Genomic DNA, 15,140 nt, shown 5'->3' with positions numbered 1-15,140 from the left:
TTTTTTCTTGATACACTGCTATTTCTTACCCTTTAAGGCAGCTTCATACACTCTGGCTGCCATAATAGTCCACCCTTTCCAACTATCTTTTTTCAAATTGCCTCTTCTTAATAGAGATTGAATCTTTACTCAGTTATCTACTGATCCATTACCTATTTGCTGCTTTGGTAACTTTCACATTTTTACAGAGAACTAAAGATTTCAAAATCAAATTCAGAATATGTTTATAATTGATCAAGAGAAATGGAAGCTCAGTCTGTCTCTTAAAGTAGTCTTCCCTTGTTCTTCCTTTTGAAACTTTAGAACATGTAAAAGTGCAGAGAAAAAATATTTTTTTTTAATTTCAGTTTTCCAAGATATGCCTTCTTAAAAGCTTGTTCTTCTGATCTGTTAGTTTGAGTCCCTTTTCAGCTTCTTAGATCGCATCTCATGGCAGTATTGCATTTTCCTGCCATCCAGTCTGAGCTCAGCCTGTGCTTCCTGGTGGGCAGCTGCTCCTGTGGAACTGGCTGTGGCACTGTGATGACCCATGTAGCACTTGAGAACATACTGAAGCAGGAAAACAGCACATTTAGGGTTCCTCTGTGGAAAATCTTATTAATCAGGTTGATGTTTCCACATTCTTACCCAACAAACCCAAAAAACAATCTGTATGTCCTTACAGTGGCATCCTAAATCAGATGTGCCTTTTTGTGCCCATGACTATTCAGCTACGAAGGTATTTTCTTTTGAAAAATCTAACAAGGTAATTTTTCTAAAGGTGAAGGCATCACTTTTTGTAATATTCTGGCACTTCAATATTTCCAAAGCTGAAACTCAACTATTTGAGAAAATAAATTATTTCCATTGCAGTGAAATCCCATGGATGCAGCCAAACTTGGTGTTCCTCTGCATAAGATGTTATGCAAACACAGATAAAAGCCTGTATCAGAGGGTTCACAGATAAATGTGCTGATGCTGATTCATTCTACCTGGGCAAACCCAGCTGCTGTGTGAATTTCAAATAAGTTAGAAGGACTTAACATGAGATGGCTGAGTCTGCCAATATGAATTTACTTTCAGGGTCATGAACCAGTTGTATAAGGAAGAGATTAATGTGCAGTCCAGGATTATCCTGTGATTCATAAAAGAAAACATTTAGAATTTCCTGTGATTCATTACATTTATCAGAGGAGAGACCCTTTTTCTTAGGAGGAATACAGATCTCACTTTCAAAACGAACTTTTCTCATTGTTCTTGAAATGTAAATAACTTCGTTTTGCATCTTAAAATGTAGATTTGCATCTTACATTGTAGATTTCATAGCTGTTTGTTTCTTTCATGAGTGTAATAAAAAGACATCACAATCTCATATTAAAATCTCTCTGGAGCAAATGGAGTTACAGTATGATCTGAAATCTCTTATAGTCCAAGTATCATTGTGACTCTTGGCTTTCACGTGACTCCCATTGCTGAAACAAATCAGGACTAAAATCTATGCATAACAAATGTTTATTGGGAGAGAGGATCTACAGGAACTGCCATTGTCTATAGGAGAAATATGCAGTAATATGATTACATGCCCTATGGGAGTTGCTCCCACTAGTCACTGACAGGGCCACATCTGTTTAATGTGAATGGGCAGGCTAAAGAAAGTTCATGTTCTTGGAGAAAATCACTAAGAGTGAAGCTTCTGAATGCTTGGGAAGAGGAAAGTGTTTTTTAGAAGACAGATCAAGGAAAACTCCTAGCACCCTATGTAAATAATATACTTCTGGGCATATTTTATTTATTTTCTTAACATATTAGCTCTTGCATTTCCTTTTGTGTTGTATTTGTTAAATTCTTTAAGTTAACATTGCAGCTTCTTATATCTATGCAGCACTAATGTGATATAAAAGTGTATTATGCATCATTTTTGTGCACAGACCATATCGTTTGTATAAACAGCCAATTTATGATATATTATGTTTTCATATACAGAAGGTCCTTGCCTAGTACACACAATTACTGGAGACTTGCTGAGAGCCCTGGAAGGAACAGAAAACTGCCTGTACCCTCGCTTAATTTCAGTATCTAGTGAAGGTCACTGCATCATCTACTATGAAAGAGGACGGTTCAGCAATTTCAGCATTAATGGCAAACTCTTAGCTCAGATGGAGATCAATGATTCAACCAGGGTAAATCTAAATGCAAACAAACATTTCTTGTGTGTTGCCTTTCTTTATTAAAATAAATTGAATTTATTTGCTGTATGGTTTAGAGGAAGTCATATATATAAAATTGCTGCCTGCTGGTTAAGCCATTCAAACACATATCCTTTCATCACCATATCCAAATATCAAAATGCACTTAAGCTTTTCTAGAATAAATAAGAACAAATAGGTTATGAGCCCACAGTATTCCCAGAATTTTCTTTTGGAATTAAATTTCCGTGGAAAATATGTCTTTGAAACAAAATGCTCAGAAAAGTCCTCATTCTTCATTTATTAGCCAAGACATGAATTCATGCCTTCAGGGCTCTGCTCTGTCACAAGCACTTGAAGCAGCATTAGGAATGCATATTGCTGCTCTGTTTAGATTGTAGTGATAGCACTGAGTATTGTAGAACAAATTCTGGTATGCAGAAATGTGCTGAACTCAAGTATTGGCAGATTTGGTCAAGGAGCTTTTTTGTTATCTATCATGTTTGATGCCACACAATTGCTTTTAAAATTTGATGATACAACATATGTTGGTTTATTTTTGGACTGGGGAGAAAGAGGAGAGGAAGCATTTTGCTTCAAATTTAAAGTGGCAGAACATAAGGAATGCTTTTAAGTCAATTCAGTGTTTAAAATATTTATCCATTTCTATAAAAGCTAACTGTGTGCTTGGGATTTTTGTTTTCTTCTGAAGGCCATCCTCCTGAGCAGTGATGGGCAGAACCTGGTGACAGGAGGAGACAATGGTGTAGTGGAAGTATGGCAGGCCTGTGACTTCAAGCAGCTCTATATTTACCCTGGCTGTGATGCTGGCATAAGAGCTATGGATCTGTCTCATGATCAGAGGTGAATTTGTCATTCATATTTGTATGCAAATACTAAAATTACAGAAAGAATACATCTCCATGAACTTTGAGTATATGGTATGGAGTCATTAACAGGATGTGTAAGAAACAATTATTCAGTTGTTTTCCTGTTCATTTATCTGATTCAACACTTACTCTGATAATTGAATCTCATCATGCAAGCACTTAACATTAAGGTGAGGTCTTATTTCATTGAAAATAGTAAGCCAGACAGCTAGCAAAATATGACTAAAACTGCATTAACTTAAAAACAAAGAAATAGTCAGATTGGATCAGAGTGCAGTAGTGCCTATTAAATGCCTTAGAACCAATTGCAGGCGTTTGAGATACATTTCTGATTTTCAGCCAAGATTAAGAACTTCAGACAGTGTTGCAAAAAGTGCCTTGCTCTTTTAGCGTTTTTCTGTCTATGAAAAACCATAGCTCGATGAGGCAAAAGAGAATTAACATCAGCATCTTTGATATCTTTTTCAGAACTCTGATTACTGGCATGGCTTCTGGCAGCATCGTAGCTTTTAATATAGATTTTAACAGGTGGCATTATGAACATCAGAACAGATACTGAAGTGCAGTGAAGAACTGAAAGCCCAGGTAAAGCTGAGAGCACAAGTGCTGCAAAGAAAGGTGTAGTCTCTGGTGGAAAACCACGTCTGCATTGACCTCCGTTGTACATTCCATTACACCCAGCAATAGCTGTACATTGTAGTCAGCAACCATTTTACTTTGTGTGTTTTTTCACAACTGAACACCAGCTGCTGAAAAGCAAGCTTGTATCATGTAAATTATATGAATTAGGAAATGTTTTGGTAATTATTTCATATATCTTTGTTTATTGAGAAAAGGTAGTAGGATGCGCCACAAGAGACTTTTGAAAATTCTGGGGAACCTTGTGTCCAGTTATTTCAATGTTTAGGCTTTGAACCTAACATGCATCCCATCTCCAGCCTCTTTTCAAGCTGAGATTAAAAAAAATATGTTTGATACTTTGTACATCAGATGCACATCTTAACTTTAAAGGGATACTTTTGTAAAAGTAAAACCTTGTATAAAGAACAAAACTGTTTCTTAATTTTATTGTGGAGTTACAACTTGCATGTACTTTAAACCTGATGTCTTGAAGGAACAGGTGCATTCACACAAATCAGACTGGAGATCTGCCTAAGGGTACAGCTTGTGTTAAAGGGTTGAATTTGGGAGCAAACAGTAATTCTGACATTTTCACCAACACATTTTTCACTTTTTGAATCTAAAGTTTACCCCTCTTAAGTGGAGTTCTGCTCACAAAGCATTTGGATAAAAAGCCATCATTTGCCATATTTATACTTTATACAATAGAAATTAATTTCCTCCCTTTAAAATTTAAAGACTAGACAGAAAGGGAGCAAAGAGGGAAGTTCAATTTAATGCTTTGTAATGCTTAATAATTCCCAATACAGACAAAGTGCTATACTTCTGGATTATTAACATTTGGCATATAAATCATGGGCAAGAGAGCCCCCACTGATTTTTTTTCCCCTTATTTTTAATCTGAGGAGCTTAGTTGATTTGACAGCCTTAGCTTCATTTCAGAGGTGACTGAGGTTGTTCTTTTCAGTTCTTCTGAAAATCTCACCTGAAGTCACTCAGACTAAGGCACTTCATCTTTTACAATACTCTAACAATAACTATCAGAATAATTTTCTGCACATTGTACTGATCAAATTACACACCCAGGGGTATATACACTTTAATTCATGTTTCTTCTTTGTATATTTGGTGACTGTATTGTCATAGATGTACATATTGTGTCGGTAGGGCTATGAGGCATGTAACAGGAATGTAATTTTCTCAGAATTTACACTCACTTGCAGTCATTTATTTAAAAAGATAATGGATTCTTTGTATTGGCACTTTGCACCAGGAACATATCATTATTTATTGATGTGATTACTTATTTGTTATCCACCTTGTATTAGTAAGTTTAGCCCTGAATTTCCTTCTTCATTGTTGTTTGTATTTATAAGGTCCGGAAATCATGGGGATCAACGTAATGATTAAGTTATTCATCACCTGTCTGTAAGCAATATCTTGAGTTTGTAGCTTAGAATTGGGAGACTATTGAACATCTGGAAGACAAGTTCATTTCATCTTGAGATCATGGTGAAATATTTTGGATATATAAATTCCTTAAGCTATTGTAACCATGTTTTATTGCAAAGATGTAAAATATGCCAGATGTGTGTGAGTTGGAAATCAAAAAGAAAAATAAAATATGCAAAGAATTCAGTGATTATTTTTCATTCCAATGCAACTTTTTTAACAGCATTCCCATTATTGTTATGAACAATTATTTTTCAGAAATTCTTACTTATGTGCTAATTACATGCCAAAGGTATGCAATTCTGGGTGGTTGTTTTTCCTGGGGTCTCGGGAAAAAAAACCTCACAGGTTACAGAGTGACCTCTGCAAGTCTCTTGATTGTCATGAGAGAAGCCACTAAAGTTACTTTGGTCAGCAGAAGTAAAAAAGAAGAACAAAAAATCTAAGCCTTTAAGGGATACTAAGGATCCTTGTGAACAGGAAATAATTGTATGTAACAGATCTCACAGAGAGCAAAGGTCTGATGAGAGAAATTTTGGATATCTCTCAATAACTGATAACGTGGAATAAATTTAATCTTATTTTGGGCATTGAAAGTTAGAGATCTACACTGCTTGCACAGCATAACAAAACAGGGGGGATAAGTTACCTTTTGGAACTGCTGAGTACCCTACAAACATTACAGCAAGTAAGTGGGGACGTACATGTATATCTATATGTCGGATGTCTAATTTAAGGTAGCAATGGTAAATGAAATATTTTCCGCCCAGAAGTAAAAACTCCCAGAAGTTTTCTAACTCTCAATACCAGAATAGCAACCAACATTTCAATTTGTTGCCCTAGTAATTTCCTTTAAATTTAGAAGGATTGTTCTTTAAATAATCATAAAAATGAACAAAAGCCAATATTTGAGAATCTTATTAGAATACAGTATACATTTTAGAAGATATCTATTTATATCAATCAGCTTTTGAAAGTATAATGACCTCACTTGATTGTTTTGAAGCTGTAGGAGATATAGGAGAGGAAAGGATTGGTATGTTAATAGTGTCCTGTGAGACAGTTTATTGATATGTCACAACCTCTATTCCAACGTTATACAAGTGTCACCCCTAATTTTGTATTTTATTCAACAAATTGTTTTAAAATGCACCATTGCAATTAAACAAAAAATGGATATTGCTATTTTTTTTTAATTAATACTGTTGTTTTCATTAAGTCTCTCAGCATGGTGTTAAATACAATCTAGTCACAAATTGGAAGCTTTTGTGCCCATGCAAACCTTTACACGAGAAATTTGCCATGGGTTTACAAGAATAAAAATTTACTCTCACTGCATTGCATTCATAGGTAGGGGTACCCAAACAAGACAGACTCATAAAAAAGATCATAATAATAATAGTTTAATGTTACTACTACTACTAATAATAATAATTGTTCCAAGATATTTCAATTCCTTTGTTTTATTTGTTGATTTGTGTTAATTACATTAGCATACACCCATCTATTTCAGGGCCTCTTATAGTAAACAGACAATATATACAGATCTCCAGTAAATGTCACAAGCCTTTCCAATGCTTCAGCTGCCCATTTCTGTCACACAGTAAATCTTGCCTTTTTTCTCTCTAGAAATCTGAGCTACTGATCCCAGGGAGTGTCTGAGAGCTGCTTGTGGAACACGAAGCAGCTTTAGCCAAACCAGTTAAATGCAACGAGTCTCTCAGCTAAGGAGGTGCAGCTTTAAGGATACAACTGTGCAACTAAAAATATGCCTACGATGTAGATAAGGCACAGTTATTGGCTGCCTTTCTGCCAGTTCATCCTTGGTTAAGCACTGGACTACAAGTCATTGCAATCCAGGAGAAGTGATGCAAGAGCTGCGAGGCATATTCCTCATCTAGATCCTACCACTGTTGAGGAGAATTCTGCTTTCTCTACATGAGCAATAATAAAAGAGAGGCTTCTGCTTATTTACCCCAAGGAAAGACTAGTTAGGCTCAATTTACTAGGAAAGCTTTGGATAAATAATGATTTTGTTGATAGAGAACCTTGCAGGTTGTGTGTGTAGAGCTAAAAGTGCTGCCTGTGAGCAGGAGTTGTGGAGAATGTTTTTTATAATGCAGTGCAACAGCCCTACTGACAAGCAAGCAGGATGAAGCAAGCCTCGTGCTCCCAGGGATAAAAGTATTTGAAGCAGACACAAGGAGCGAAGGGCTGACTTATGACAACATCAAGAAAACCACCTCCTGATACAAGATGTTTAGTGCATATGAATATTTCATTTGGATCCTTAAAGCTGGAGTTTATGCTTACAATTTTCAAGGGCTTTACTGCAAACTGGTTTTATTTAGGCTTTGGGGTGTGTGAGTGTGTTGGGCGTGTGGGGGTGTGTGTGTGTTACTTCCAAACTCTAAAAATGCATGGACAAAAGGTAGTATTTAAAGCAGCAAAATAGTACTGGACATTTATATGCCTATGCAATACAGTACAGTTTATAGACTCCCTAGACTAGTGATTAATTTTGCAACATCTACAGTTAAGTTTCAATATCTGAAGCTGATAAGCAAAACAAGTCTTGTGTTTGCTTTCTTATAAAGTTTATAAGCTGTGGCCATATTATTAGTTTACATAAGGATTTACATAGATGAAAATCTGCCAAACAGCTGACTTGGTTTATAGTCCATCCATGGTGAGCAACCACATTTTGGACACTGGAAACAACTACTTTTCAAGTTACTGAGATGGAAATGACTCTTAATTCTTCATCAAAAGAGTACTCAATATTAGTTGGATTTCTTTCATGAAATCATTGCTATTGTTTTTACACATTTGAAAACTCATCAAAACTATCAAGTCTATCTTTCACAAATTATTGTGATAGTAAATAATCTCATTATTTTAATTTATCCATAAATTACTTGTGAACCACTATTTTCTATAGGATAATGTCACAATGAAGATTGTCATAATTTGATTCATTTTCCCTTTTAATATATTGGCCATAATTTTGTAGTTTTAATCTTTTTCTTTTTAAAGGCAAAAATCAATAACTCAAAAGACACCCCATCCATACCCTTTAAGCTCTTTGAGGGAAATTACAGAATACACTGCCTTGAGACATTTCACATAAGCTGAAAATTTAACCTCAAGCAAACAGAAATTAAATAGTCCCTATTATTTAATTTATATTTTTCATGGAAGGATAGGTGACACATACAGTATTTTCACTGGGAACTTCTAGAATAATATAGTTCCACCTTTAAAATTCCTCAGGTAATTTCTTTGCCTTGTCTAACATCCCAAGCTAGAGGACTTTCTACAAAGAGTCCTCAGCTTATTTCAGAGGACCAAAATGCCATCAACCAGTGGGCAGAATGGGCTCAGTTTGTCCTGGAGTTGAAGCACTTACATCTTTCCCTGGTGTGGATAATTGGTCAATGGATGCGAGTTAGCTTGACTGATTAATGAAAATGTTTTTTATATCAGATGGGCTGGAATTCCTGAAAACAATGACAAATATGTTACAAGGACATGTTTGCATCCCAAACATGCTCAATTTCCAGGTTTCATGTTTGCATCCCAAACATGCTCAGTTACTAGGTCAAAATGAGGAGGAGTCCCCCTGCTGTCTTGGCCTCCACACCCCAAGTTTTGGTGGAAGCACATTGCACATCCCCGGGTGCAGCAGTGCCACAGGCCAGGCGAGGTGCTTGACTGCACCTGTGCTGCCCAGGAGGTGTAACCTGGAAGACACAGAGGTGTAATCCTGGCTGGGCTGGGCTGGGCTGGGCTGGGCTGGGCTGTCTGAAGCCATCACACAATTCTGCTGCTGATGTGTGAGGGGCACCAGCTGCTTCCTGCCTAGGTGTGGCACCAATGGCCCCTGTGCACAGGGGGTGAGGCAAGAGGGTCCTGAGTTAAATCACATTACCACTGACACCCTCTCTGCTCCTTCAGTTTTATCTGGTTATTAATCCCATACATGTCAAGCCAATAGCATGAGAAGGTAGGAAAAGAAGAGCCTGGGTTTCAAACCCCTCCCCTGAGGGAACCATGTTCTCACTCAAGGCAGAAAGAGAACAGAAATTTTGAGCACATGATGGGAACACTTCATATTAAAAAGTGTGTTCCTTGTGCACTGGACACTTCCTGGAGTTGACAGGGACAAGAGAAGCACAACACACCTACAGTCCACCTAAACCTTCATTTGCAGCTGGACCTTGTTGGACTAAGGTAGTTATGTGTGCTCTGGTACAGGCTGGCATTTCAACCCTGCATTGCAGTAAATGATACAAAACAGCTTTCATGGATTTACAGGCAGGTAGCCAGCCTAGCTCTTTAATAACACTCACAGGAAGGTACATAGTGATTGACTGGGGAGAAAACCATGAAGATATAAAAGGCAATCGTATAAATGTCACAACAAATGAATATACAGCAACATTTTAGACAGAGGAATTTTTATTCCAAAAACCAGAATATATCTTCCAGGTTAATGAGTGTTCTAAGTGCCAGTGACAATGTATACTGACTGCAGAGCTTTTGCATATGTTCTGGGCTTGTCCAGAGTGACACACAGCTGGCAACAGACAATAATTAGCAAATGCATACAATCCTTTTGCAGTCTAGAGTAACTCATTTGCAAGATTGGTTTAGGAGGTACTGTGGTCACTCTTGTCTAACACTCTCTTCTCAGTGAACTTTAGAATACTTTACCTTAAATTTTTCAGTCTAATATTGATCTCAATGCCTTTTGACATTTGGACAGAGGAGATTTTATGAAAAACTTGGATTTTGAAATGCATCTCATACAATTCTAAATAATGAGTTCAACATAGTCTGATAGTAAGTGTAGTAAATATTATTTTCTGCGATAAAGTAGATCTTCTCTAAGCATGGAAAAACTTTATAAAAGAAAAAGTAATTTTTACATGTAATTTCTGAGAAGACTCTGGTACTTAAGGGGGATTTTATACAAATAGCTTCTCTTTATGTACAGACACTACCACTTAACCATTTGTGTTTTGAAGAGGATTCTTCAATCACTTAGGTCTAAGTTGGTATGCATAAACTACATCTAAATGTGCAAAATGTATCAAACACAGGATCCTCACTGTTCTGTATTCTCTGACAGTATTCAACCAATGACAGCAGCCAATTTTATCTCAAAACCACATTTTTGGTGAAACAACTTTCAACCTCAAGCTCATTTGAAATTCTACCTTTCTTTGTATTTGCACATTTTGTGCAATCTTATTTTTATAATATATTTATTATATAATTCAGCAAAACAGAAACAAGCTATGCTTCATCCTAAGGTTATCATTGTTCAAAATAGCTGTTACTAGAGAGACTATATCTAATTGTACCTAATAGGTAACCCAAACTTCAGAAACAAAAATAAAACCTATAACACTATTTTTCTATTTAATTAAGTTTTCTAGATTCAGCAAGCCACATGTACTATTGAAAATACTCCAGATGATGGTCTGTATTTTTTTTAGTTATACACTCACAGCTGCAAAGATGTGCTTCCATAAAAATATTTTATTAAACAGGTAAGCTTACATGGCACAAATGTAGGCCACTTTTTAGCCCAGTTCACTCAAAAATTGTAAGATTAGTAAATCTACCTTAATGATTGGCAATTGCCTAGAAAAACCCTGTGCAATCTTACTGTTTTTATCATAGAAGTGCAGGGATTACCAAATACTGCAAAATTTTCATGAAGCTTTATTCTAGGATTTTTTAAAATTATTTTCAGGGTGATGGACAATTAAGAGGAGCAAACTCTTAAGTCAACAAACTAGGATTGTCAGGCAACAGTTGGATAGTTTATATATTTCTTTCAAGAGACTTTTCCTGGTAATGCTAGATGTGCCAACAGTGCATGAGCTGAGCAGCAACCAGGTCATAAGAGACAGAAAACAAACATGGAGAACTGCAAGCACATAGCAAGGTGCTTCAACAATCCTATTTTCTCATGGGACAAGAATGGACGACTCATCCTTTGGCATGACTTTCCAAGGCTTTGATAAAAGCACTGTATTGCCCTTTTCTCAAAGGAAAGGCATCAAGTTGGCCTGAAGAAATCATACAAATCACTGCTGTTCAACATTCTGTTCCCTGAAGTAGGAATATCCAGATGAAAGAAATAGGGAGCAGCACCACCAACATCTGAGTAACCCAAGTGCCCCCAGCTTCCTAACAAGTGAAGCCACGTTGCTGACAAGTACCCTATTAGCTCTGTCCTTCAAAGCCTTATCTAGGGAGACTGCTGTGAAATCAGGGAAGAAAATAAGAATTCAGCTGTCATAACAGCCTGAGTGAATCACCTGACTGAACTCTCTATTTTCAGAAACCAGTCACTGTAACTGTGAAGTGGATCTGGAGAGGCCACCTTCATGCCGGTTCCAGCTGATAAGTAGAAAGTGACACTTCGTAATGTTAGGCTAAATGCTTCTCAGAAAGACCATATCTGAATTAAGGAAAGACCAGATGCATTCCTTGATTTCACAAACAAGTTCACTTTTCCTTATCTATCCATTACACTAAAAATCAATGGGTAACTGAGAATGTGAAGGCTAAAGGGACTCAAGACACTTATTACACAAGACACTTAAGCTCAGTGCTATTTATGGTAGAAAATTACACTGACTTACAAAATAGTTGTAAGAAAACATTTCTTGAAAATTAAAACTTGTTTCATATGTTTCAAAAAATTATCAGACGGATCTTATGCAAAAGAAGACTGACAGGTATTTAGATACAGAAGAGAGACATTTTGAATTGACTTTACCACTACTAAATCTAGTTTACAGTGCTACACTGGCTTATAAGCCTGGTTAAATTCCAGAGGAACACACTTCATGGCAACATTTATCTGTATATCACAGTTGACACTTAATTTATCATAGTTTTCTCTGTGTCTTCCAGCAGAGAAGACAACTAGGCTGAAGTCTGAATTTCTAATAAAAGTCTTGTGTGACCCCCCTGAATTCAATCATATAACCATTAGCATTTGAAGTGCACCATCTTGTAAAAACACCTCCTGAAGACTGAAACTCAAAGCTTGTTGATTCCTGCCTAGTGTGTCCCCAGATTAACTGATTCTCACTGAGGTGAGTTCATGTTTTTGAGCTGCTTACCAACACACAGGTGGGTTTTAAGTCCATAAGATGAGACCTGCTCTGCATGGAAAGGCACCCACTAAATCCAGATATTTTTCACCCAATGCTTCAGTTATCCACAACCAGATATCCAAATCTGTATAGGCCACCAAAGGCTACTGTTATTGCAAATGGAAATATGTGAGCAGGCACTTGTGGAGAGAGAGCCATTTGAACTGTTGAGACTTACATGTCAAAGAAGCCTAATGGGAGAAATCTTTCTGTGGTAATACATACTTATTTCTCTCCACCTGTAGCAAATACAGCCTGGGGTGACTGGCTCAGAAGGAAATACCTCATATCTATAGAAGTTAATGCATTATAAACCAGTCTTGATCATCCAGTCCCTCCTTTACATTTGATCCTGACAAATTTGGCCTCTCCCTGCCCTGCAGGTATGGCTTCTTCTCCTAACTGTCAGGTAAAGTGAATCAGGAAGTAGAAAGAGATACCTTCTCCCTCTTTTTTTTGTGCCCCACTGTCTTCATTCTTGATTAGATGTGTTCTTTGGATATATTAAAGCTTAATCACACTGTCCAACCATCATCTCTCAGAGCTGTTACAGCCATACCCAGAACAGTGCTGAAGTACATAATGCGTAGAAAGGGGGAAAGTGAAAGAGAGGAGAAATACAAAGGACCTCAGGAGTGGGAGGAGCTAAAAAATCTGGCGTGGCTTGCTGAGAATGGGTTGTCCCAGGGAAAGGCAACCTGAGCCACCGGCTCTGTACAAAGTAATACATCAAGTCTCTACTTCAAGTCAGGTAAATAGAGGGAGATGGGGTTTTCTGGTTGGATCTTGGCAACGTTGCAGCATGATTTTCTGTCTCCTGTGGTCCCAAACTGTGATTCCTCTTTGCATGTTGTAAATGAATAAGTGGACTTGCATTTTACTGTATCCTGATTTGAACCAAAGGTGCCTGTAACAAAGAATCCCTTACATGGGATACAGCAAATTCAAACCACAAAATGAGGGCTGCAGAATAAGTGCTGAATTCACCAAAATCCTGTTGAAGGTATTCAGAGAGTTCAGTAGCCCTCTGTAAAAGATGAACAAGCAAAAATAAGGTCTGGAGATCAGGTGAAGAAGCGGCTCCTGGATACCAGTAATAGTCAGAAAAATTCCTGGGTGTTTGAGGACCATGCTTAGACCCAGAGATGTGTCCTTAGCTTGTGCAATTTCTGATAATTCACAACTAAGTGAAGGTTTTAACACATTGGGGAGTTCAGTGGCCACAGCAGAGGTTTGCAGCCAGACCTATGATCTGGGCAGAGGAAGGGAGAAGAGGAAAGGAATCCTCAGCATGTTCCATGTTCCTGATCTAAAGACAGGATGCTTATCAAAGGACAAAAATGAAAATACAGCATCATGCCCTAATGAGAAGTCTGAAAATACCATGTATTTTCTGTATTTTGTAACTGCCTTTTAAACTCAATTGGCTTATGAATCATACAGCTCTGACAGTATTGCAATTTCTGTTCCTCAGCTATGGAGCACAGATGCAGCAAAGAGTTAGAGAAAAAGTAGAAATTAATTTGCTAAATAATTTAACTAAGCAGGGTGAGTTAAGTAGGGTTCCACAAAATGAAATTCATTATAGCAAGTGAGCCTTACAGATAACACAAACACCTGCCTGAAATACCTGAGAAACTCCACAGAGAAAATTTCAAAACCTCCCATGAAACTGTAAAATTGTCTTGTGTAAACTGTTGTACATTTTATTTGTTAAATTGTGTTTATTTTATTGCTGGGGGAAAGAAAACTGGTTATTAAAACCATTTTATTTCAGTCCAATTTTTTTTATAATTTTACTTTGTCAACAGATGGGGGGATATATTCCAAACACATAATGGGTTTATCACTTTTCAAATGCAACTGCTGCCAAATCTCAAACATTAGAGTCTTCTCTCAGCTGCAGCATTGTGAACAACAGAATAATTATATTGAGTTTCACAAATGTTTATGACATTTTAAATGAGAAAAAATTATTTACAATTAGTATATTTTCATTAGGGTGTAGGTGTTGTCTGGTAATAATTCAACAAGTATTGTCATCAAAGTTGAATGGTTTGGTGATAATATTCATTAGGCAGAATGAGCTTCAAAAAATGGTTGTCAACATTTGTTCTTAGTTAACTCTGATAAAGAACTGTAGAAAAGACCAAATGCAATATATCACAATTTCTAAGGTTGGTTTGAATTACACTACTGACATTTTATTATATATATTGTGTTGACCAGCTTTAAAAAATTTATGTAGTGTTTGTTTTGGAATGGAGGTAATTTCTGTGGTTATGGATTAGCAGTGGAGCTTGGCTTTTCCCACTCTCTGTTACCCCAGGCTATAGCCAGAGAATAATTTTTGTTTGATATTGCCAACTTGGAATTTATGGGTGCACAGCTCAAACCACCAGTTGCCAGAGGCACTCATAAACCCTTCTTCCTAGCACAAACTATCAATATATAACCTGATCAGGAGCATGCACTGAAAGTAATGACTCTTTGTTTCCTTCCAGCTGCAAAGTGCCATTGCCGGCCACGCAGGATTTGGGTAAGAGGAAAGCAGTGACAGTTACTGTTCTCTGACAGATGCCTCAGCAATTTCAACCTGCTGATATTCGGTGCAATTAAATAGCCCTACTTGGAGCCATTCTACTGAGAAAATCTGGCCAAAACTTGCATTTGGTCTGAATGAGACCAGAAGGACTCAGTAGTCAGTGTCTAACATGGAACTCTGAAGTGGAGGAGAGGTGAATGTGAAGGTCCTCCTCCTCTCCTTCCTCCTTTGTTCAATTCAGACACTTCTGGTGAAGTGGAATTTCTTCTGCAAATCACAAATTTTC

General features: G+C 37.1%; 1 protein-coding gene across 5 annotated transcripts in view; it reads left to right on the top strand.

The window, feature by feature from the left end:
• Window positions 1-5,314, top strand: part of NBEA (neurobeachin) — a 458,173-nt gene extending 452,859 nt beyond the window's left edge. For all 5 annotated transcript variants that reach the window (XM_054514098.1, XM_036391661.2, XM_036391637.2 and 2 more), the window contains 3 exons: window positions 1,963-2,159; window positions 2,878-3,029; window positions 3,524-5,314. In XM_054514098.1, coding sequence (XP_054370073.1) covers window positions 1,963-2,159; window positions 2,878-3,029; window positions 3,524-3,614 — 440 coding nt within the window. In that variant the 3' untranslated portion in view covers window positions 3,615-5,314. The remainder of the gene's footprint in view (window positions 1-1,962; window positions 2,160-2,877; window positions 3,030-3,523) is intronic.
• Window positions 5,315-15,140: the final 9,826 nt, after the last annotated feature.

This window comes from Molothrus ater, chromosome 2 (genome assembly GCF_012460135.2).
Source record: "Molothrus ater isolate BHLD 08-10-18 breed brown headed cowbird chromosome 2, BPBGC_Mater_1.1, whole genome shotgun sequence".
Classification (NCBI taxonomy): Eukaryota; Metazoa; Chordata; class Aves; order Passeriformes; family Icteridae; genus Molothrus; species Molothrus ater.
This window is presented reverse-complemented; position numbering and strand designations above follow the sequence as displayed.